The sequence below is a fragment of the Eumetopias jubatus genome, unplaced genomic scaffold (assembly GCF_037043125.1).
Source record: "Eumetopias jubatus isolate StellerSeaLion01/CBP00866 unplaced genomic scaffold, mEumJub1_p1.0 scaffold_10, whole genome shotgun sequence".
In the NCBI taxonomy this organism is placed as follows: domain Eukaryota; kingdom Metazoa; phylum Chordata; class Mammalia; order Carnivora; family Otariidae; genus Eumetopias; species Eumetopias jubatus.
Window position 1 is genome coordinate 104,429,897 of NW_028274816.1, and position 24,035 is coordinate 104,453,931.

General features: G+C 53.4%; 1 protein-coding gene across 1 annotated transcript in view; it reads left to right on the forward strand.

Moving 5' to 3' along the window:
* The window catches only part of PLXDC1 (plexin domain containing 1), a 55,553-nt gene extending 31,945 nt beyond the window's left edge, over positions 1–23,608 (forward strand). The window contains exons 8-14 of the mRNA XM_028089915.2: positions 5,416–5,511; positions 10,499–10,580; positions 13,929–13,989; positions 15,204–15,339; positions 18,455–18,490; positions 20,831–20,991; positions 22,272–23,608. Coding sequence (XP_027945716.1) covers positions 5,416–5,511; positions 10,499–10,580; positions 13,929–13,989; positions 15,204–15,339; positions 18,455–18,490; positions 20,831–20,991; positions 22,272–22,391 — 692 coding nt within the window. The 3' untranslated portion in view covers positions 22,392–23,608. The remainder of the gene's footprint in view (positions 1–5,415; positions 5,512–10,498; positions 10,581–13,928; positions 13,990–15,203; positions 15,340–18,454; positions 18,491–20,830; positions 20,992–22,271) is intronic.
* The last annotated feature ends 427 nt before the right edge of the window (positions 23,609–24,035 follow it).

Below are 24,035 nucleotides of genomic sequence, written 5' to 3' on the forward strand. Positions count from 1 at the left end.
AATTAGCAGCAGCTTTTTGCAGAGGCACACAAAACATACAAGGTAGCTTATAGGCTCTTTATTTGGCCTCCCGGGCCCCCAGAAGTCAATAAAATTTCCTCTATTCATTTGTTTAAGAAACTCTTCCTTGGGCAGGGTGCCTGGGTGGCTCAGTCATTAGGCATCTGCCTTCAGCTCAGGTCAGGATCCCAGGGTCCTGGGATCAGCCCGGCATCGGGCTCCCTGCTCGATGGGGAAGCTGCTTCTCCCTCCCCCACTCCCCCTGCTTGTGTTCCCTCTCTCAAGCTGTGTCTCTCTCTCAGGTAGATAAATGAAATCTTTTTTTTTTTTTTTTAAACTCTTTCTTGGGGCACCTGGTGCCTCAGTTGGTTAAGTGTCTGCCTTCTGCTCAGGTCATGATCCTAGGTTCCTGGGATTGAGCCCCACGTCACTCTCTGCTCAGTGGGGAGTCTGCTTCTCCCTCTCCCCTGCTTGTGCTCTCTCGCTATCTCTCTCTCTCTCTCTCAAAAAAATAAATAAAATCTTAAAAAACAACTCTTTCTTTCATGGACAGAATAAAAGCAACTTTAGTGTAGCCAATGTCAAAACTGACAGAGGTTCTGAATTAGTGGAATCAGTTCATGAGGATTTCATTATTCAGGGCTCCAAATTGTAGCCCACCCCTTGGGATATGGGACCCTCATTGTGCTCACCTCTGGGGTCCCCTGCTGGGGCTCCATTTATGATTATTGAATGAATAGTCAAATGAGCAAGGAAATACATGAATGAGGGACGCCTGGATGGCTCAGTGGGTGAAGCGTCTGCCTTTGGCTCAGGTCGTGATCCTGGGGTCTTGGGATGGAGCCCCGCATCAGGCTCCCTGCTCAGCGGGGAGTGCTCCTCCCTCTGCCCCTCCCCCTGCTTGTGCTCTCTCTCTCTCTCTCTCTCTCTCTCTGTCAATATAAATAAATAAAATCTTTTTTAAAAAAGGAAATACATGAACAAAAAGACACAAACTTTTTCCAAAACTACCATGTTATATTTTTTATATTGGAACCACCCATTTTGGAGGGCAATTTGTGGCAGGACTAGTCAGTCTGATTTCTTCTGACCCATCCAACTCTTCCCCACTGGTGTCTGGTTTTGAAACAAAATGGGACATGTAAACCTCTCTTTTGAGCTGCTAATGTCTCTTGTTTGGGCAGAAGCTTTGGGCAGACGCTTTCTGCGTCTGGATCTTAGTATTTCTGGGATCTTTGATGAGTGGAGGCAGAGATAAAAACAGAACGTCTCAAACTGCCAGAAATGTGGCTTTGGCGCGGCCTCTCTGCCTTGGTTCCGGAGGGATCTGTTGGTCATGCAGATGGACGTCATCATCTTTGGGCGAGCCCCAGATGTTGGCGAGATAATCCAAAAGCAAATAACTCAGGCAGGGATATTAAGAGTTCTGTTTATAGAGAAATAAAAATATTACCAAAGCCATACACTCAAACAAGTACAAGTTGGCCGCTGAGGTGAGCAAATATTTTTAATCAGAGGTCTATTTCCACACGCCCACCCTCATCTCCCTTCCTACTGTACTCATCTCCCCTGCCTTCCGGTAGGGCTATCAGTGACGGTCTTTGGGGCACATCTGACCCTGTCTGGCTGTGTCCTTCCTTGAAGCACACCCCCAGCTCTGGTTCCTCGGCCCAGGTGGTGGGGAGACCCATCCCTAGATTCTGGTGTGAGGTTTGCTGGGAGCCTCGCCTTCCCTGGTTGCTGCTTGTGTGTCTCTATCCCTGAAATCGGCCTCCTTGACAAGTTCATGTCTCCATTCAAGCCCAACCCTGACTCCACTTGTCGCTGCCATTTCACCTTCCTTCCCACTCTGGGGACAAGCTGTCCTCTACATCCTTGCAGGTGGAGAGATCCGGAAAGCCAGCTCTCCTCTCCTTTGAGCTCTAAGGTGGGAAGGGGCACGTCTGGCTGCAGAGCCCATTGGGGGCTGCCCTTTTGAGAAAGGCCATAGTCTGGTGGGCTGGGGAGGAAGGGCGTTCTTCCTTTAGGCTGTGGACTGAAGTTATAATAAGTTGCTGAAGGTTTTGTGACTATCTATAATCCACTCATTCATTCACAGTCATTTCTTGAGGCCCTGTTATGTGCAGGGCCTGGTGCTAGGGACTGGGGGATGGAGGGAGCTCGCAGCCTGGTGGGGCAGGTGGCCAGCAAAGTCAATATTGATGGAGCGGTGTGACAGGTAACACTGGACATCATGCAGGAAGCTGTGAAGCTCAGAGGAGGGGCCACTAACTGTGCCCAGGGAGGGTGGAGAAGCCTTCAGGGAGGGCGTGTCCTTTGAGTTGAGTCTTGAGGGAGGAAGCAGATAAGGAAGAAAAGTTTACATAGACTCTAGACCCCATGGTCTCAGGCCCCTTGGAAGATCTGGAATTTCACTTTGTTTTCTTTCCCTTACATTTTAGTGCTAAAAGGGGTGATTTTTCAGAAGGAGAGATGGCCCTTGGGGGTGGTGTGTGGGACGGGGCTGTGGAAGGCTGCCCGGGTGTCCTCTATCTAGATGTCCCACATCCCCTAGGCTCACTCAAATCCCAGGCCTCCTTCCCATAGCAATTGGTGCCGCACGGGGAGGGCCCTGCAGCGCCTATGGACCTTTATTACAGAGTAAAGATTAAAAACCGAGCAGAAAAATTACAGAAAGCTGACCTTCCTCACCCCAATCTTTTCCAGACCCCCCTCCTGCTTGGCAACGGGCCTTTCTTGTACCAAACAAATTGTGTGTGTGTACAGGGTTCTGTGAAACTCACTCCCTCAGCTTTTGACGGAGGAGTGTCTCCTCCGAAGGACCTTGGTAACCCTGTAGACATCGGGCAGTGACTGCCTGAGATATATGAAGTTTTCCTCTCGGCTCCTTCCCTTTCAGACTTAGGCTTGCTTAGGAAAACAATAAGCACACAATTACTCCATCTTTGGGATGTTGGCTTAATTATTTATTTTTACTGAAACGTTGTAAATGTTTCCCTTCTACCCTTTTAGAAACACAAATACAGTGGTCCGCCCCTTATCTGCGGGCACACCTTCCATGATCCCCAGCGGATGCCTGAAACCAGGGGTAGCACTGAAGCTTATAGATACTATGTTTCTTCCTATGCACACATACCTATGATAAAGTTTAATTTATAAACTAGGCAGAGTAAGAGATTAACAACAGTAACTAGTAATAAAATAGAGCAATGATAGTAATGTCATGTTATAAACGTTAAGTGAATGTGGTCTGTCTCTCAAAATATCTTCCTGTACTGTACTCACCCTCCTTTTGTGAGGAGATGGAGGGAGTTGAGTGGCGTTGCTGACGGGGGGGGGGGGGGGGGCGGGTAGGGGGGCAGAAGTGGGTGTGGGGCCACAGACCGTGAAAGCAAAGCCGCGGATGCGGAGGCCGACTGCAAAGAAACCAGAAGCTACGGGGGCGGGGTCCCTTGTGTAGAGTCACGAGAGCAGAGTGACCACGTCTCTTCCCGATGGTGTGTCCAGTGACTCCAGATTGTTAGCTTGAAATCAACCTGGGGAGTATTTAGACCACAGAAGTCAGCAAATGCCACCCACCAGTCAGGACTCATTCATTGCATAGGACGATGTTTCCGGACATTCTGCCGCTGGGAATGTTTCAGCGGCTGACGCGGGCATCACTGCTCTCTAGCACAGCAGTGTGGTATGGTAGGGAGAGAGCACCAGACCAACTGCGGTTCAGTCCTGGGTTAAGTAGGAGGCATCGATTCCGAGATCAGGGATAAACCAATGACAGAAACGAAGGTGAGATGTTCTTTTAAGCAGATTCAGGAGGAGGGCAGGGGGATGGGGCACCCAGCACAGGAACCCCTTCCTTTCACAGCTGGGCCTGACGAGTTGTGCTGCCACCCTGGGGAAGATTCCTCCAAAGCACCTTCAGCAGAGACAATAACTTACATTCTTGCCTACTCTCGGCTTCCAGTACCAAGAACCCAGCTCAAATTAGCTTAAGTGGAAGGGGTAATATGAAGTAGCCCAAAGAACAAAAAGGAAGAACTGAGAGCCAGAGAGACAGGAACCAGGGCAGGACACCAGAGGCTGGAGAGCCACCTTTATGTTCTGCTTCATGAGGCTTGTGCGTGAGATTGGACCTGGGGTCATTCACGGACTTGGAGCTTACATTTTCTCAGCTTCGTTGCTAGAAAGCAAAGGGCCTCTGGTTACAGTCGAAAAGCCCCAGAGAAGGTCTCTGATTGGTCCGCTTGCATCACATGCCCAGCCCTGGACCAATCACTGTGCAGCCAGGGAGGAAGGGTCTTGGAGGAAGGTGGTAGCTCCGGTGCAGATCACATGTAGGAATGGACTCGGGGTAGTTCCCCAAAGGGAGTGCTGTTTCCAAAAGGAAGAAGGGGTGTTGGGCAGGCAGAACACTACATGACTCCTTCCTCTTGTAGGGAAATTCATTCACGAAGCTCGTAGGTTGGCTGCTGGCCTTTCAGAGCCTCAGGACACCCCCCCCCCAGGTCACGGTTCTTGGGTGGGTGTGGGGATGCAGTGGGATATATCAAACATCTCAGATTGTCATTTTAGGAGAAGTCTTTTCATCCTCAATTCCACTTTCTTCCAACCAAGTGTGTTGTAGCAGGTGTTTCTGTCTTTCCACATCACAGACAAGAAACTGAGGCCCTAAGATTGGGAGTAGAACTCGAATCAGAACTCAAGTCTCTTGACACCGATGTCCTGCAGGGAGTTCCTGCAGGGACTGAGGCAGAACATAAGCCCAGCCCCTGGCTGCCTGGCCCTGAAGCTCGCTCTGGCTTCCATCCAGGACAGGAGAGGTTCTCCAAGTCCAACCTGTGCATCTGCAGACATTTGCAGAGTGCTCACTGTGGGTCAGGTTCAGGACCAGATGCTCACAGTCTAATGGCCCTAAATAGACCCTAATGACCCCACATATGGGGAATGCAGTGGGAGCAGGGTGCCTGGCCTGGGTAAAGAAGAGGAAGGAGCTGGCGAAGGAAGGCTGCTTGGAGGAAGTAGCTCTGAGCTGGATCTGGAAGGATGAGCTAGACAAGGAGAGAAGGGGTGGAAGAACATTATGGGTCAAGGGAACAGCAGCTGTGAAGACACAGAGCCATGCAGAAGCATGGGAGCTCCTACGTCCTGACCTCAGGGGCAGCCAGGCCTGTGTGTGGAGTAGTTTGACCTGTTGACAATACAAAGCTCCCCTCTCAGGGTCAGCTCCTGTCCTGTCTCTGTAGCTTCAAGATCATTGTCCCAGGTTGATGAGTTTCTTCCTCCCCTCAGTGGCTGCATCCTGACTCCCCAATCCACTTGCTGCAATCTCTTGCCCACCTATCAGGCTCCAGGGACAAGCCTCGAAGGCCTCTGGCCATGAGATGCTTCTGATGATGGGCTCTGCCTCTGTTTCAGAATCTCGGCGAAGGACCATCTTTGAATACCATCGTGTGGAGCTGGATCCCAGCAAGGTCACCAGCACGTCAGCCGTGGAGTTCACCCCACTGCCCAGTGAGTAGGGGTCGTCCCCCACCGAGGGAGAGCATTCCACTGGAAAGAGCTTCACAGTCAAACAATCTGGGTTCCATTCCCAGGCCCACCACTGACCCCTGTGTGGGTGTGGCCGCCTAATTTCTCTGGGCTGCCATTTCTCATTTGTCACATGGGCCTAACCCCACTTCTGTCCCAGAGCTATGGTAAGGGTCAGAAGCAGGGTAGGTAGAGTTGAGGACAAATGTCAGCTCTGACAGTAGCTGGCACATCCTGGGCCTGGGTTGTGGTTTGTACTTGATACAGGACAGCCATGGTTATTGACACACAATTAAAACCCAGGAAAGGTGTACCCCTGAGAATTTTTAGACTGAGCCCCCAGGAAAGGTAATCCAGGAACTGAATGAATCGGTCCTTACATTTCTTTTTTTTTTTTTTTAAGATTTTATTTATTTATTAGAGAGTGAGCAAGAGAGAGAGAATGTGTGCGCAAGTGGGGGGAGGGGCAGAGAGCGAGGGAGACGCAGACTCTCCACTGAGCAGAGAGCCTGAGATGCCAGGGCTCAATCCCTGGATCATGACCTGAGCCGAAGGCAGACCCTCAACCGACTGAGCCCCCAGGTGCCCCATAGGTCCTTACATTTCTTGTTGCATTTTCCTTAGAGGAGGAGTAATGCCGGAGTCCACAGGCAGGAGGCAATAAAGGAATTTAGCCAGCAGTCCTCCAAGAACCATGGCTCCGGCCCTCCCCCGTGCCCCACTCACCTGCAGTTGAGGCCACATGTCCATGACCAAGGCTCCAGCTACTGCTGTGGACCCCACAGTTGGATGTGGGTTGGATGCTCTTTGGGATATGGTCAGGGCAGCTGGGGAGAGCAAGGGAGAAGACAGGATTCTTGTTCTGGCATTTTTACTTTCTTTTTATTTTTTAAAGTTTATTTATTTATTTAAGTGATCTCTGCACCCATCGTGGGACTCAAACTCATGACCCTGAGATCAAGAGTTGCATGCTCTCCAGACTGAGCCAGCCAGGCAGCCCCGTTCTTGCATTTTTTTCTTTAAGATTTTATTTATTTATTTATTTATTTATTTGACAGAGAGAGAGAGAGAGAGAGAGAGAGAGAGAGAGACAGCGTGAGGGGGAACACAAGCAGGGCGAGTGGGAGAGGGAGAAGCAGGCTTCCTGCCGAGCAGGGAGCCGGATGCGGGGCTGGATCCCAGGACCCCGGGATCATGACCCAAGCCGAAGGCAGTCGCTTAACCAACTGAGCCCCCCGGGCGCCCTCCGTTCTTGCATTTTTGAAAGAGAGTTTTAATTTCCTCTCCCGTCTCACAGTACCTGCTGGCTTCCCTCTGAAGCCATGGCCTTCTCCCTGCCTTCTGGGGCCTTTCCTGCCTTGCCTCCCCCTGCTTCCTCTTCCCTGGGGATTCTGGGAGCAGGGGGGTGGAGAAAGAATAAGGGGAGGAGGAAAGTTCTTGAACACTAGGCCTGTCTCTGCAGGGCTCAGCAGGTGTCTTCCCCTGGAAAGAGGAAGGACACAGTCACCATGGGGTCGCAGGATTAGGGCCCCTTGCGGATCACAGCCCCACCCCCACCGCAGCTGCCCTCTCTCTTAGGCAGGAGACACCTGGGGCCTGAGAAGCAGGGGTTCCTCAAGGACTGCCGAGGGCAAACCTCAAGTCCTAGGACTTGAGTAAACTGCACTTGGGAGCAAGGACATCCAAGGGCAGGGTAACTGCCTGGGCGGAAGTGAAGCGTCCTGGGAATCATTTCTGGGACACTGTCTGTACATTTCAGCCACTTCCCACCCCTCCAGTGAATTTGGTGAGCGTTTAATAGCTCGCAGGAGGTCTGAAATGCAGATGAGAAATAAAGGTCAGTGGGTTGTACGCATACCCCACGGAGGCTCCCAGGCTTTTTTCTCATGGCCAGTTTGCCTGGAGCCTTCTAATGGGCCTCCAGAGCCACTGGGAACGAGCAGGCCATGGGATCCCATGTGGGTACCCCTGTGGGTGTGGCTGGTGGGGCAGGGGGCAGCGCTGCCAGGGCTAGGATTTGAGCCCCTGGAAGGCCGTTTAACTCCGTCCCGAGAAAACTCAGCATCCCCCAGTGCAGGATTTCTCTCTTACCTTTGGGTGGGGGAGGACTTAGCCAAGATTGGTCCAGAGGTGTGGATGGGCTATCTCCAAGCCATTGTGCTCTGTGGCAGGTTAGTCCGGGTCCCTCTTCTCGAAGACACTCATGAAAGGATGGCACAGGCTGAGGGTGGGAGCTGAAGCAGGGAAGCCCACCGTGGGACCTCAAGGCTAAGCGCTCAGGCTTTTGGCTCCCACAGACCTCAGTTCAAGCCCAGACCACCACTCCTAGCTCCATGACTATCTCTAAGCCTCAGTTCCCTCCCTTGTAAAATGGGGTTAACAAAACCACCCAGGCACCAATTCCGTAAACACTGGTCAACTGCTTACCACGTGCTTGTGATGGGGTGCTGTTCTATGCCGTCTGGATACAGCAGGGGACAAAACAGCTGGAGAGCTCCATTCAATTGAAAGGATGCAGTGCCACCTACAGCCAGTCGCTCCCACAGTGACTGAAGGTGACATGCTGTGCCCAAAACAGCTTTTCTCCCACTCACCCACGGCTGGTTCCCAGCTGCCATCTTGCTGGGGGTGCATGGAATGCAAACTGGCTCCCTCATTAATGGATTGCAGGAGAGTCCCAGGAAGACTCACATAGCGAGGAAATGTGTGTGATAGGTATTGAGTGGTTATTTTTCTGAGTCAGTTGTCACTTCTTGCTGCCAGCGGTGTGTTCTGTTCCATGCAGCTGCTCGTCGGAGGAGCCTTTCTATTGCGCACAGTTATTCTGGGTGAGGGCCTGGGTCTCCTTGGGATAAAACGCACAGGTTTGTGGCAGCTGCTTGCCACCCAGAGGTCATTCTGGTTCTCTTCAGAGTAGTGCTCAACTGCAAGCGAGCAATGCTTAAAATTCAGCCCCCATACCTCTTGCCCCCTGCCCCCCGCCCCGGCCCTCTCTGCTCCTGGGCTTGGCTGGCACCAGAGGGGTCCACACGCCGTCCAGCAGCCCGCTCCCGCTAACTCCTCTGCTCTCAGGCTCTGCCCTGCCCTGGGCCAGACCCCAGCTGTCGCTCCTCCTCGTTCCTGTCACCCTCAGCTTGTCCACTCCGCCCAGCCCATTAGCATTCTGGTTGCTGCTGGGAACACGGCTGCAATGGGCTCCTCCTGGGCCTCTGCGCGCAGGGGCTTTTCTGCTTGGACTTCTCCTCCTCCAGGAGAGCGGCCAGGCTTGCTTCCTCCCTTCTCCTGATCTCTGCCCAAACGACCTCTCCTCAGAGGCGCTCGCCAACCATCCCGCCTCCCTGTTGTGCGCCACTATTTTTCGCAGCTCACCCCCGGAAATGCTAGCGCAGACTTTGTTGTCTGTGTACTGCTGGCCGCCTCCTGCTCTAGACTGCAGGCTCCGTGCAGGCAGCGCGTCTGTCTGTCTTTCCCTGTCCACCACTGCATCTCCAGCAGCCGGGACAGGGCCTGCGGCAGGCGCTCAATACATAGTTGTTGAAAGATTGCTCCGGGGCGCCTGGGTGGCGCGGTAGGTTAAGCATCCCACTCTTGGTTTCTGCTCAGGTCATGCTCTTGGGGTCCTGGGGTCGAGCCCTGTGGCAGGCTCTGCTCTCAGCAGGGAGTCTGCTTGAGGATTTTCTCTCTCCCTCTCCCTCTGCCCCTCCCCATGCTCACGTGTGCTCTCTCTCTCTCTCTCTCTCTCTCAAACAAATAAATCTTTAAAAAACAAAGAAGAATGAATGCAAGCATGAATGAGTAAGTGGACGAATACCTGGTCGGTACATTGAGGGGAATGAGTAAGACCACAGTCAATCACAAGCAGCATTCACAGGGCTCGCTGCATGGCTGGCACTCGTACAGACCCTCACTCGGTGTCACCTCATCTCATCCTCACTGCACGTCTGCCCAGCAGAGAGCACCAGGATCCCTCTTTTACAAAGGAGGAACTGAGGCACAACGGGGTTCAGTAACTTCCCAAGTGAGATGTAAACCCAAGTGAGCAGAGAGACCCATATACTCCCTGGGGTAGCTTGCTGCCAAGCGGAGAGCGAGAAGAAAGGGATGTAATTATGAATGCCTGGTTTACCCCCGCGGACCAGTGCTCAGGCTTCCCTGGGAGGTGAGTGAGGAGGCCGAGACAGGCCAGGGGAAGATCCTGGCGCCAATCCCCTCACAGGGACCGAATGAGTGCTCCCAGCTAGCACTGGCTGGGGGGCAAACCAGAACATCTTAAACATCCTTTTCTGTGATTATAGCCAACAAAAGTGTATTATAAACATTAAACTTGTTAGACGACTAGCTCTTGTTCCTGTCACGAGAGGAAACAGTGATGTGACATTAGTAGTGAAGCTAACCCTATAATGGCAATTATATTGCAATATAAAGGTGTCAAATCAATGTTATACACCTTAAACACATACAATGTTATATGTCCAATATATCTCAATTAAGACAAAGAATCCTTCTCAAGCCTGTAATTGTGGGCAATAGCCCAGCAGTATAACTTCCCAGGCTAGGTGAGATCCCTTTGTCCATGCTTCGAGGCCCCTGTAATTTTCCTTCACAAGCCTCATCACAATGATAATTACGTAGTTATGTTTGCTTGATGATCTGTTTAGTGTCTGTCTGCTCATAGGACTGTAAGGCCCAAGAAGGCAGGCACCAGGATTTACTGCGCAATCCCCAGCACCAGCTCAGGGCCCGACCCCCTGGGGACGGAAGGAGGAAGGAGGAAAATGGGGGGAGGGAGAAAGAGATGGAAGAATCTAGGGCTGGAGTCAAGTGAGTGTGGCATTAATGACTTCCAGGGTCCCTGCTAGTCAGGGACTCCGTACTTCTTTAAGGGCCCAGCACTGGGGAGAGCTGTGCCTTTTGGAGGTCCATGGAGATCCATGGAGGGTCTGAGGGACTGCCACCTTCTCTCTTGCAGCCTGCCTGCAGCATCAAAGCTGTGACACCTGCGTGTCGTCGGACCTGACCTTCAACTGCAGCTGGTGCCATGTCCTCCAGAGGTTTGTGCCCCGGCTGAGCCTCTGGTTCCCATGGGCGGACTGTGGAGGAGGGGCAGAGGGTGACATGGCCCCCCTCCCTGTCTCGGGCCTCATTGCCAACATGAGAGCCTCTCTAGCCTGTCTACTGTGCCCCCAGGACAAGAATGTCGCAGAAGTGAGTTTTTCCGTGAGGCCTGCGACCGATCAAGGTGACTGTGTAGCAGGGTCCCTGTGGTGACGCTAGGTTTCTGGAAGACCATCCAGGAATCCCATCTACGGCAGCTCCTCTTCACACCCCGGAAGGGTTGGTTCATCCTAGGGCAGGGCTTCTCAGAGAATGGTTCACAGCTGTGAGGATCGCAGAATCAGCTAAGGCTTGTGTTAGATATGCAGATTCCTGGGCCTTACCCTGGCCCCCAGGATCAGGATCTCTGGGAGGGAAGCCCAGGAGCCTGCATCTCAACATGGTGCCTCATCTGCAAACAAGTGTGAGACCTGCCATCTCCAAAGTCCCATTGCCGTTGGATGAGAGCCCCATGACCCCACCTTAAGATCCTTGTCAGGCTGTAACGGGGTTTCCGGAAAATCAGGGCTATGGAAATTGCAGACATCTGTGGAAGGTTGGGTCAGGCTACAAAGCTGTGTTTGCTTGGTTTTGGAAACAGGGAAAATTCCGGATGAGATTCGGGTTCAGGGATAAAGTTCTTAAATCCAACTCATCTTCCATTCCTTGTCCTGAAATCATTTCCTCACAGATTAGACTCAGAATCCGAGCCCTGTTCTTCCGTCCAAAATAAATAAATAGCAGGGAGGGAAAAAAAACTTTCTCTGGGGACTTGGGCTCTCATGAGAGTGGGAAGCCCTATGAACTCCGAGAGCCTACGAGGCGATCTTGAAAATTGCAAATTACAGAGTCTGCGTTCCACGCAGCTGTGGGGCATCTGTCAGCGTTTCCTTCGCTCCTTTCAAATATCCCGGTGCAGAAATAGAAGCTGCCGCCGTCATGGGCGGCCTGGCCAGCACAGGGCACAGCCCGGGCTGGGAAGAGAGGGAGCTCCTGTGTGTTTTTCCCACCAGCTGTGCTCTTATTCACTCTCTTGGGGGCCTCAGTTTATTTTCCCCATAAAATGGGCTGTGGTGATGTGGCCCTGGGGGAAAATGGGTGAGGAACATGTCATCATTTTCATTTCTCAACTACCAAAGAGCATTTTTGCAAAGTGTGCAGGGCCCTGTGCACGAAAGGCATGGAGCCTCAAGAGAATACCTAGGGTAGACCCCAGCTTGGTCCGTCCTGCAGTGTGGCTTTGCAGCCTGGTCCACCTCGGGCACTCTCAAGTTTGTGAGCCACTGTCTCAGCGTGGAGAGATAGTCCAGATGACCTCAGTTGAGCCCTGGAATCCTGGGGCTGGCTGCCACCGCATGACTCAGCATCCAACCAGAGCTGAGCCATGAGAGCTTCAAAATGGGTCAGATGAAAGCAAAACCCTCACATTGACACATCCCCATTTAACACATATGCCCAAATCCGGGGGCTGTGACAGCTTAATGAGGGTTGGTCAGGTTGGGGGAGGGCAAGGCCTTGAGTGTGGACACTGCCTTTGCTGTGGTCATGTCCGTTCCGGGAGGGAGAAGCTCCAGCAGAGAGCAAGTGAGGCTGATGTGGGGCCGAAATCTTGTCCCCCGATGCCCATGGGCCTGGACTCACCCCAGCATGGGCCCCTCCTTGCCAGCCTTCTGGAGCCTTGGCATCCACTGAGAGCTGACCCCAGGTCCCTAAAGAGCCAGAGGGCAGGGCTGGTGCCGAGGGGCTGGCCATCAGGGACTCTCCCACCAACAGCTGCTTGCAATCACCCTGTGGGTTCTCAGCTTCCCCTTCCTCGCCACCCACTCTGCCTTCCGCAGCCTCCCAGAGCTTCCCGTCCTTGCGCTGGGGCTGGATCTGATTTAGACAATTTCACTTACCATGGCCGGTGTCTTCCTTTCAACCCACATTGCCCGCACCCTGCCAAGGGCCCACTCTGGAGTCTTAGGGTGACCTTAACTCCAGGATTTGGCCCAGGGAATGAGGGGCCATAATCCTTGCTTTCCAGTGTCACTGGGAGGGTCCCATGAAACAGGACAGAAGCAGCATATGGCTGGGGCGGCACTTGGCATTCAGGAGGCACTCAATAGTGGCCATATCTCAGGCCTTTCTTCTCTGCATCTGGGTTGGTTGGCTCAGGGCTTAGAATGTGATGCTTTTAGACTTATATCAAAGGCTCAGTCCTTGAAAGAATCAGTTCGTTTGGCTTAAAAAGAAACTTTGGCTCCCAGCCCCCAAGAGACCCCTAATCCTCCATGCCCCAAAATCGTGGGCACAGAGGACCTGAGAGTGGGGGAGTGGGGATGGCTTAGTTCATTCATCACCACTCCCCCTGCTGCAGGAGAAGCAGCTCGGAGCCCGAGGGGGCATCTTCAGAAGGAAACACCGACAGGGCTCGGAAATCCTCCTTTTTACCAGGTCTCTGGCAGATGGGTGGGCGGTTACTAGTGAAGAAAATTAACTAGCCATGAATCCTTTCTCAGCACTGGTGGCTCATGATATTATTCTTCCCATGCACATGTCCCAGAGCTTGAGTTGGGCTTGGTGGATTCCCCTGGCACCAGAGTGAAGAAGGGAAATTTGAGCATGATGCCATGGAGAACATTCCCTGGTTCATCCTCATACCCCCACCCCTTCCCTAGGGAGGCACTTGGCATCTTCCAACCCAGCTGAGCTGCACAGTGGCCTTTCCTGGAACACTGACCAGCCAGTTTTTTAATTTCTCCTAGCCTCTGGCAAGACCTTCATTCCTGCCCTTTAATGATCACACAGGAGACATTGGCTAACTCTGCTGATGTCTACCTCTCCTTGTCAAGTTTAGGCCCCTCCACAAAGAAAGAGGTGGATTGTCTGTGAATAAGCGAGGCTTTCCCAAGAAGACATTTGTGTGAATTCCCTGGATTCTCAGCAATTCCATAGCAACCTAGAGTCAAGGGGATCTCAAAGTTCATTTGAGGTCATGCAGCCCATCTAGCTCCCTATACACACACATGTGGGTAGGTGTGGCCCTGGTCCTGGGGAGCTGGGTCCGAAGGAGGGTAGAGATGCCACAGACACCTTCCCTTCCTTTTGGGGAAGGAGTAGTTGGGGAAGAAGGGTCTGACTGCTGATCCCACAGCTGCCTGGTGCTGAGGAGGGCCCCTGCCCAGTGGTCTTGATCACCGTGCAGCCCTGGGAGGTCGGCCCCCTCCTCACCATCACCGGAGAGCTGTTACTGAATGGGGGATGTGAAGGGGAGGGATTCTCTGTCAATCCATCACATCTCTTACCTTTTGGTCCCCTTGCAGATGCTCCAGTGGTTTTGACCGCTACCGCCAGGAGTGGCTGGCCTACGGCTGTGCCCAGGAGGTGAGAAGCTTCAGCGAGCCAGGTTGTGGGGAACCGCGGGGCTGCCAGCAGACCCCTCCCACCGTAGCTCTTCGGCTCTTGGTGAAATTCTCCCCTTCATCTGGGACTCTCAGGCTGCTCTGAGCCAGTTAGAAGACTTGGGAGATTTTAGAGGGTTCTCTGGTCTCTGAGAAAAACACTTCTGGTGGCTTGGCCTTGGGTGGGCAGCTCTCCGGCAGCTCTTTGGTGTTTGCAGAGGGTACGTTGGGCATGGTGCTGGCCACAGCTGGATCCTCTGGGAGGCTGGTGACATTCTCGGGGCATTTGCCCTGGCTCCAGCCCTCAGGCTCTTCAGGGAGGCCAGGCTTTTCTGAGAGGGAGGAGGATTGTTCCAGGCCCCTCCCATTTCAAATCCCATACAGGTTCCTTCTCACTGCTGGAGTTTTCTAGAATGCTCCACTTTGATTCTGGGTGGGCAGCGTCCTGTTGTTACACCTTACACTGACCCAGACAGACCCATTCATCCGTGCCTCCTTTCCTCTCCCTTGCCTTCTCCAGCCCTTCTTGCTGTGTGTGCCCGGTGTGTGCGCCCAGCACTCTGCGGCACGCTGCACCACACTTGCTCTGCCTTAATCTGAACAGCCCCCGGAGCTGGGGGCTGGTGCCCCGCCCCCCTGCTCAGAGCGGGAAACTGAGGCACAGAGAGATTTTTTTTTTTTTTAATGACTTGAGCTGCCTCTCACAACTGGTGGGATATGGAAGTGCCAAGGCCCCACACTGAAACATAACCCTCGCCCCGAGACCCCACTCTGTGCACTCACCGCCTCCTCTGTTTATTAGTAGGGCCAGATGAGCCTTCTATGTCCTGAAAAAAATCTCGTCTAGCAGCCCACTTCTGACGCTGGCTGTGGTGAATGTAGGGATTTGCTTTATTTGTTTAAGATTGGCATCTCAGCTCCTTCCTCGAGGAAGGATTCGAAGCAGCGGACAGCTAAATTGCCTTGTAAGGTAGATAAGGCACTTTCAGGATCAAGTGGAAGAGGCGTAAATGCACTCAGGGCCCAGCTCTGGTGAGTTCACCACACTTGAACCATGTGCCGGCATCTGAAGGTTTCTGGCCGCTGGAGGATGAAGGGGCCCCCTCCGTCCCCCCGGGGGAGGGCTCTTCTCTGTGCCGCACGCCGGCTCGGCTCGTGTGGCGTCTGGTGCCCAGCGGTGCCGGGTCTCTCCTGCAGGCAGAGCGCCGGACGTGTGAGGACTTCCGGGACGAAGGCCACTTCTCGGCCTCCCCCAACAGCTCCTTCAGTCCCTTTGACGACGACCTCACCACCACCTCCTCCTCCCTCTTCATCGACAGCCTCACCACGGAAGGTAAGGCGTGAGCCCGGGCGGGGAGCAGCGGGGGCAAGAGGCCACGAGGAAGGGACGGGCTCGGGCCCCGGCGCATCACGACCATCCCTGACAGAGGGGGGTCTCAGGGAAGAGGAATGGCCCCAACTTTCACAGAGGAGGGCCCCGAGGCTCAGAGAGCCGGAGTCCCCAGCTTGCTGGGAAGAGGCAGAGCCAGGTGCTGGCCCATGTCGGGGCGGTGGGACGGATTCACCGTGGCAAGGGGAGGCAGATGAATGTCCCAGCCCAGGGCCCGGTATTTGATATGGTCCACCTCAGGTCATCTTAGTGGCCGTCCCCACAGAATCCGGGAGGTCTTAGTGGCCCTGTGGCAGGTATGAACTCAGTCCACGCACTCAGACGTGAGCGAAAGACTGCCTGATTTTTCTACAACTGCTTCTGGCTCTCGATGCTCACGCAGCTGGAGGGGTGTACCTCCGCCTGGCTTCCTGCTCCTGGGACCTGGTATGGACAGAGGGTCAGAGTGCGGCAGCTGTGTCCAGGAGTGTTGCCACTGCTCCGTCCCCACCTCTCCAGGGTCTGGCTGCCCTCCCACCCCCAGCGGCTTCTACCATCCCAAGGCCTGGGGGTCTTGAAGCTGCCGGAAGGTCTGTCTACCAGGAGGTACCACACGGCATCTGGGGAAGCCTGGTGCAGGCCCCTCCGGGATTCTTTGGCCATCTCTGAAAAATTTCTCTCTCATCCTTTCTCTCAGTACATTACTGCCAGGTTTTAGCCCTTTGCCCTTAGGCTCACACTGAAAAACGTGGGCTCGTACCACCTCCACGGAGCCATGTACCTGCTTGAAAGGGGCAAATGGAACAGAGGAAAGGAGAAGAGAAAAAGGCAAATGTTTTAAAACATTATTCAGCCACCATCCCATTTGGCAGCTATGGAAACAGGCTCGTAGGGGCAAAGTTGGTTTCTTGGGGTTACCTGAAAAGTAAGCTGTGGAATGTTCTTTCTACGGTGCCCCCTGCCTTTCTCACTGCAGCCTAAAGAACTGGCGAATGGACCCATGGGTCTGGACAGAAGGAAGTCCTAGACGAGGGAGCACATGATAGGCGAGCTAACATTTTTTTTTAAAGATTTTATTTATTTATTTGAGAGAGAGAAAGAACAACACGAGCAGTGTGAGGGGCAGAGGGAGAACAGACTTCCTGCTGAGCCGGGAGCCCAATGCAGGGCTTGATCCCGGGACTCCAGAATCATGACCTGAGCTGAAGGCAGTCGCTTAACAACTGAGCCACCCAGGCGCCCCACGAGCTAACATTTTGAGGGTCCTGACCATGTGCTAACATTGTGCAGGCATCAACACTCACTTGGTCCTCCTAACAATCCTGCATGTTGATGCTGTTATATCCCCATTTCACAGAGGAGACACTAAGGTTCAGGGAGGTCAGTGACTTGTCCAGGGTCACAGCCAGAAGAGGAGGAGCCAGGTCTCATTTGTCTCAAAAGCAGCGATCTCGCCCCTTGACTGCTTTTCTTGGTGCTGAAAAAAAAAACTTTTTATTTTATTTTATTTTGTTTATTTGACAGAGAGAGACACAGCGAGAGAGGGAACACAAGCAGGGGGAGTGGGAGAGGGAGAAGCAGGCTTCCCGCTGAGCAGCGAGCCCGATGCGGGCTCGATCCCAGGACCCTGGGATCATGACCTGAGCCGAAGGCGGATGCTTAACGACTGAGCCACCCAGGTGCCCCCCTTTTTAAAGATTTTATTTGGGGTGCCTGGGTGGCTCAGTTAGTTAAGTGTCTGCCTTTGGCTCAGGTCATGATCTCCATTCGGGTCCTGGGATCAAGGCCTGCATCAGGGTTCCTGCTCAGCGGGGAGTCTGCTTCTCTCTCTCTCTCTCTCTCCCTCTGCTCCTCCCCACCACTCATTCTCTCTCTCAGTCACATAAATAAAAACTTAAAAAAAAAAAAAGGAAGTGACAACTAACTCAGAAAAAGGACCACTCATTCAACACCTGTTGCACACATTTCTTTACCATGTGAGTCTTCCTGGGACTCTACTGCAATCCACTAATTAGGGAACCAGTCTGCAGTCCATGCACCCCCCCCTCCCAGCAAGACGGCAGCTGGGAACCAGCTGGGAGTGAGTGGGAGAAAAGCTGTTGGGGGCACAGCCCCCAACACAGTCTGTGGGGAAGAGCCACAGGGAGGGTCAACCATTGGAACCTATTTAGGAAGCCACAGGACACACACCTTGCGGTGTGGAAATCTTTCCTCCAAGTTGTGTGCCAGGGGAGATCTTCAAGCAGAACTGCATCTGTGACACAAGATCGCTGCTTTTGAGCCTCCTCAGCCATTCCTCAGCCTCCTGGCGCCCCGTAGGAGAACGTGCCAGGTCCTCACCTTGGCCTCGCAGACCCCCACCCCACCCCCGGCCTCATCTCTCACCACACCCCACTCACACCCTCTCCACCCTCCAGCTACTCGGCACTGCTTTTCATCCCCACCTGGCCAAATCCTTGCTGACTCTGGGCCTTTGCTCATGCTTCTTCCTCTGTCTGGAACCCTTTTCCCTGGCCCCACGTCTCGCCCCTCCGTCTTGACACCCTTTGTCTGGGTGAGGCCCCCAATCAGAGCTTCAGTATGCTGCGTTTTAATTGTCACTCCATCTCCCCCACTTGTTAACTCCCTGAGGGCAGAGACCCTGTCAAACCCCAGTGCCTACTCCCAGGGCTCAACTCCGTAGTATACATCCAATAAATATTGCTTGAATGAATGACACGAGACTAGGAAAAGTTAGCTTGTTGGTGGACTTCCACCATTACACTGCTGTGTGACTTTAAGCAAGTCACCTCCCCTCTCTGTGCTTCAGCTTCTTTGCCTCTAAAATGAAGGATTAGGGGCACCTGGCTGGCTCAGTTGGTAGAGCATGAGACTCTTGATATCAGGGTTGTGGGTTTGAGCCCCATGTTGGGTGTAGAGATCGCTTTAAAATAAAATCTTTACAGAATTGTAAAAAAAAAAAAAACCCCACGTAAAATGCAGGGTTGGACTAAACCTCCCTAAAATCCCATCTGGACCTAAAGTGACCAAGGCCATAATGATTCCACTAACATTACACCTTCTCTCCTTCTCTTTGAAGATGACACCAAGTTGAATCCCTATGCAGGAGGAGACGGTGAGTACAGAGCTGCCTGCCACTCTTCATCAGACCCACTGCCTCTTGGAACCCGCCCCCCAAGAGTGTGCAGCAGGCACCTGGCCTCTCTGCTTTGGTTCTGAGGTGGGGAGGAGGGGAGTGACAGCGGCCTCAGCGGCCCACACCTCCTGCTGGGCTCCTGGGCACAGGCCCACTAGATTGAAGGAACATGTCTACATCTAGACATTTCTCATCAGCCAGGAACCTCCTGGAGATCTGTCTTGACTACTCACTGCCCTGAAAAGAGCAAGAGGAGGAAGAAAGAGTGGGGCTAGAGCAGACGTGGCAGTGTGTGGCCTGCCACCAATGGCCCCACCTCTTGTCCCCAGGGGCCTCGCTGTCAGTGAGGGGTGCAGAGCCGCTTCTCCCACGCTGTTTCCTTGGATACCCTGCCCAGGTTGACAGAGAGTACACAAAAGTTGTCTACCCCACTTTTTTTTTTAAAGATTTTATTTATTTATTTGACAGAGAGAGACACAGCGAGAGAGGGAACACAAGCAGGGGGAGTGGGAGAAGGAGAAGCGGGCTTCCTGCCGAGCAGGGGAGCCCGATGCGGGGCTCGATCCCAGGACGCTGGGATCATGACCTGAGTCGAAGGCAGATGCTTAACGACTGAGCCACCCAGGCACCCCTACCCCACTTTTTACAGGGCACCAGAAGCTGGGGTCCTTCGCTCCCGAGATTAACTGGGAGGATAATGTGCTCTCTGGTGACATAACATGGCCCACCTCCCTGCCCTTGGCCCAGAGCCAGCTGGAGCCCTTACTGCAACCACTGCACGGGGGAGATGGACATGCCTTCTAGACTCTAGGGACCGGGACATTGCTATCCCCACCCGCAGGGGAGGAGAGGCAGTTGATACAGCAGGGTGTGATCCAGTCTCCCCCCAGAGACGAAGGCATGACTGCTCATGAGTGAGTGTGCATCGTGTGCCCAGGCTGGGAGTGAGGAGTGGGGGCTGGGCCACGTTCCCCTCGCTCTGCACCACGCAGGTTTTGGGTCAGCCCAAACCCTGACCATCTGATCGCCAAGGTCTCTGCAGGCTGCAGGCTGACTGCCAGGTCGGGGGAGGCTAGCGTGGGGCGGGTCACCTCACCTGTTGGCAGATAGCGGCACTGACCATGCGCTGGAGTGCCCCGGGGACAGTTTCTCTCTTGGGTTTTTCTTCTGCTTGCAGAGAAGAGGGGAGGGGAGGACAGTGACTGGGGTGCGTGCGACATCCTATTAAAAGTCCCCACCTCCTGTTGATTCCCATTTCACCCACGACCCATGTAAGAAAAGATTTGCTACTTCTTTTGCTTATGTGCTCATCAGTCTTTTCTACGTCATTATCTCCACATCCCTGTAGGGTAGGGAGAAGCAGCAAGTAGCCACCCCAGGAAATATGGGAATATAGGCTTCTTAGTGGCCGGCTGACTCTGTCCTTGAGCAAATCACTTTACCTCTCTGTATTTCCAGTCATACAAGAAAAGGGTTGGACTAGATGACCTTCCAGCTTGATAGTCTATGGCAATACTCAGCCTCCTCCGTGGGATGTATTTCAAATGCTCAGGATGTTCTCAGAGATTGCCTGCTGGTTTATTAGCCCTCAGAGGACCTGGTACACTCTTTTATTGAGCTCCTACCATGGGGCCTGCCATTTTTTCTAAGAGCTAAGGACACAGAGATGAATAAAACACAGTCCTTGCCCTCCAGGAGGCCGCGGTCTGGTAGTAGACAGTGACAGATGAAAATATGGTCATTTTGTCATCAAAATAGCTAATACTTACTGAGGTCATCTGAGATTCCAGCCCCGGTCTTCAGCAGTTGACGTGAATGATCCGGTTTTAACCCTTATGGCTTTAACACTAACCCTATTAGGTAATCATTATGATCCTTGTTCTATAGAAGTGATAAGTGAGGCACAGAGAGGTTATGTAATTTGCCCAAGGTCACCCAGCTAGTAAGCAGCAGAGCCTGGATTTGAACCAGGGAGCCATATTCCAGATCCAAAACACCTCACCATCACTTAACCTGTGAGAACTCCCTAAAAGCACTTAAGTGGCACATGTGTTGGAGAGAACTTCTCTTATAATCCTTATTAGACATTCGGGCAACTTTTAAGTGATTTTGGAAAACCACCTGAACCCTGCCCAGTGCAATGTGAACGCCATATTCATGATTCTACCCACTCCTGCCCCACCTTTTTACCTATTTCATAAGCATGCCCGAAGTTTCTGCCAGTTTTCATCTCTGAGATTTTGCCAGAACCTGGGACTTTATGGCCCCACCTTCCCTGCTCCCCAGTAGCCACTCCCTCCCCTATCGGTCTCTCCACAGGCCTTCAGAACAACCTGTCCCCCAAGACCAGGGGCCCCCCCATGAACCTGGGAACCATCGTGGGCATCGTGCTGGCAGTCCTCCTGGTGGCAGCCATCATCCTGGCTGGGATTTACATCAACGGCCACCCCACCTCCAATGCTGCGCTCTTCTTCATCGAGGTCAGTGCAGAATCTGGCTCCAGCTCCGCCATCTGCCTCCGCATCAGCATTTCCCCAGCCACGGAGTACCTGGCCCTCCCCACCTCATCCCTCCCTGCCCGCATGCCCGGCTCCTGTTCCTTCCTGAGGAACCGTCCTTGACTCCATCCTGGCGCACCTTGGAGTCCCTAACCCCCCTCCCCGAGTCTCCCCCAGGAGTGCTGCACCCCTCCTGTCCTGTGGAACAGCCTGTCTGCCTTTCGCTCCCCCGTTGGTGAAATCAGAAGCATCCCCAGAGGAAAGAAAGAGATTGTGTGGCCATTCTTTAATGCTCTGTGGTCTTTCACCCCAAATTCCAGGCCGGCTGCTTATTCAAAGCCATAGTGGAACTGAAACCTTTGCCTCTTTGCTTGTTGTGTGGGTGCTTAGGTTAGAATTGACAAGACACAGTAATCGTAAGAGTTGCTCTCTCTGGGAGCTTTCATGGAGGATGCTATGGTTTGGAATGTCTCAGAATTCGGAAGAACCAGCTTGAAGTACAGCTTGGGAAGTAAAGGCCAGCCCCCTTCTCTCTGGGCCACAGGGCTTGGCAGCTCCTGGCCCTGTCCTCCACTCTCAGCTCCTCACCAGCTCTGCATGTGGTCTAGTGGGGCTGCCTCTTTGACCACAGTCTCCCACACAGGGGTCACCCAGAGGCGCAGGGGATCTCCTCCTCTTTGCTTAGAAGCCCCTGTTTCTTGTAAGCCCTAACCAGTCAGCCTTAAGTTTTAGCCTCCCTGGGTATCACCCCGGGGACTGCAGATCCCCAGCCTCAGAGATGCTGATGGGGCAGGTCTGAAACTGGCCCAGGAAGGTGCATGTTCATAAGCTCCCCAGCCGTCTCCAGGGCCTGTACTGTCTGGAGGGTTATCTTGGTATTTCCAGAACCTCGCAGATCATTCCCTCTCTCACCCACTGCCTCACCTTTCACGGTCTCAGGGCTCTACTCGGTACGTTGCTAAAGGCTCTCACGTGTGTCCTGCAGTCCATGCCATGAGGGGTAAAATGCCCTCCTCCCAGACTCCTAGGGCTCCCAGCAAGGCTCCCAGCAGTGGAGGGATCACCATGGTGGGAGGCTTCCGGGGAGGGGGGTTGAACTCCACCTGGCTCAGAGTAGGCCCCAGAGCCCTGGTGAAGAGAGTCTCCGTGCTCAGCACTGTCCCTGGTCAGGGAGGAGGTGGGGGTGGGGTCCCAGGTGGGTGAGGCCACACCCACTGACTCTGTGCCCCCACCCCCCCACCCCCCCCACCCCCTGCCCACAGCGGAGACCTCACCACTGGCCGGCAGTGAGATTCCGCAACCACCCCAACCACTCCACCTACACGGAGGTTGAGCCCTCGGGCCACGAGAAAGAGGGCTTCGTGGAGGCTGAGCAGTGCTGAGAACGCCAGGTCTCCCCATGGAAGGATAGGAAAGAAGACCCCAGGACCCCAAAGAAGACCAGTCAAAGCAAAGTGGAGAAGTGACTTTTCTTGGCTTCCTCTGAACTTGCCCTGGCCGGGAAGATGGAGATGAGACCATGGCTAATGGTGCCAGAACCACAGTTTGGCCATCGCATACCACGCACTGAAGCAAGGGGGCAGAAAACCAACCACGTGAGGTTCTTAAGGGACAACAACCTAATTTCATCCTGTTTTGATGTGAGGGGTCTCCCCTTCTGGGTCTCTCAGTGGTCTCCTCCCGTGGTCCTGCCCCAGAGGCCCCTCCCACCTGAGTCACCTAATGCCACTCCACAGGACACAGAGAACAAGACTCACGATCGGGGCCGCCGCATTCCAGGGTCCATAGACTCCAGAGCTGGTCCTCATGGCTATGGATTCAGTGTATTTTGCCCCAGCCTTGGTGGCTTAGGAAGTCTGAAGATGTTCTAGCCATCTGCTAAACACAGGTACGGCTCTGTCTGGCATGTTGTCACCAGAGGAAGGCCAAATGTGCGGAGAGGAAAGAACTTGTGGGGGCGAAAGTTGCATTTTTAGGCTTTACTCCCTAGAGTTCCCCTTTCTGCTGAGAACCAGTCCTACAGGGAATGTGTGTGCAGCCCACCTCATGGGCTTTACCCCAACTGCGACCCAGCCTTGGCCTGGCGAGCCGAGCCAGGTGGTGTGGGGCTCCAGATTCCAGTGGCGCGTGTGGTGTCCACAGTGTTCACTGGCCTGTCCTTCTGTCAGTGCCAGGAAGTACCTTCAAAGGCAGGACCTGCCAGCCTAGTACCTTTCCTCCTCTGAGCTGGATTTTTATAGCCATTAAAGAGAAGACACAGAGTGGTAGGAGGGCTTCTGGAGACGTACTCAGCAGGGAACTTCCGCTGGATTCTGTTGAGAAGCAAAGCTGTTGGAACGGATGGGACAGAGGAAGCTGGCGTGGGAAGGAGGGACTTTCTGTGGAAAACCTTGACCTGGAGAGTCACTCCCACCTCCCCAGCTCTGCCGGAAGCTTTTGGAACAAAGTGTTCAGGCTCTCAAACTTCACCTGGCTTTAAGGGAATTCTGTCCCAGGGATGAGTTGGGGCTGCTTCTGAAGACAATTTTAAAATTAAAATCTATAGCTCAACCTCATTCAAAGTAAAGAATATCAGCAGCAAATAAATGTTAAATCAGTCTCCACTGAGTCACGCCCTTTTATGCACGTCACTGCAAAAGTACAAGGCCTCCTGAGGTGGTGGGTAGGGAGTCCACAAATAACCAGACATATCCAAACACTTGACCCATGGTTTTCCAGATGCTTCGTGGTTTATCCTCTGTGAGGCCACCATTGACAATCCGAGTGGGAAACATGCTGGACTTCAGTTGTGTGTGTGTGTGTGTGTGTGTGTGTGTAATTTTTTTTTCATAAACCAGACAAGGAAGAGCTATGGGGAGGGTCAGAATGTGAGAAAGAAAAAAGACAGGGCAGCCAAGAGAATAGGGTTCTTTCCAAGCTTCTGAAGGACAGAAAGGTCTGTAACTGAGCTGTCTTAATGAGAGAAGAGCAGCCAGGTGCTAAAATGATCTGGGCTCCCAGCACTCCCGGCCAGCAGGAGGGTGATT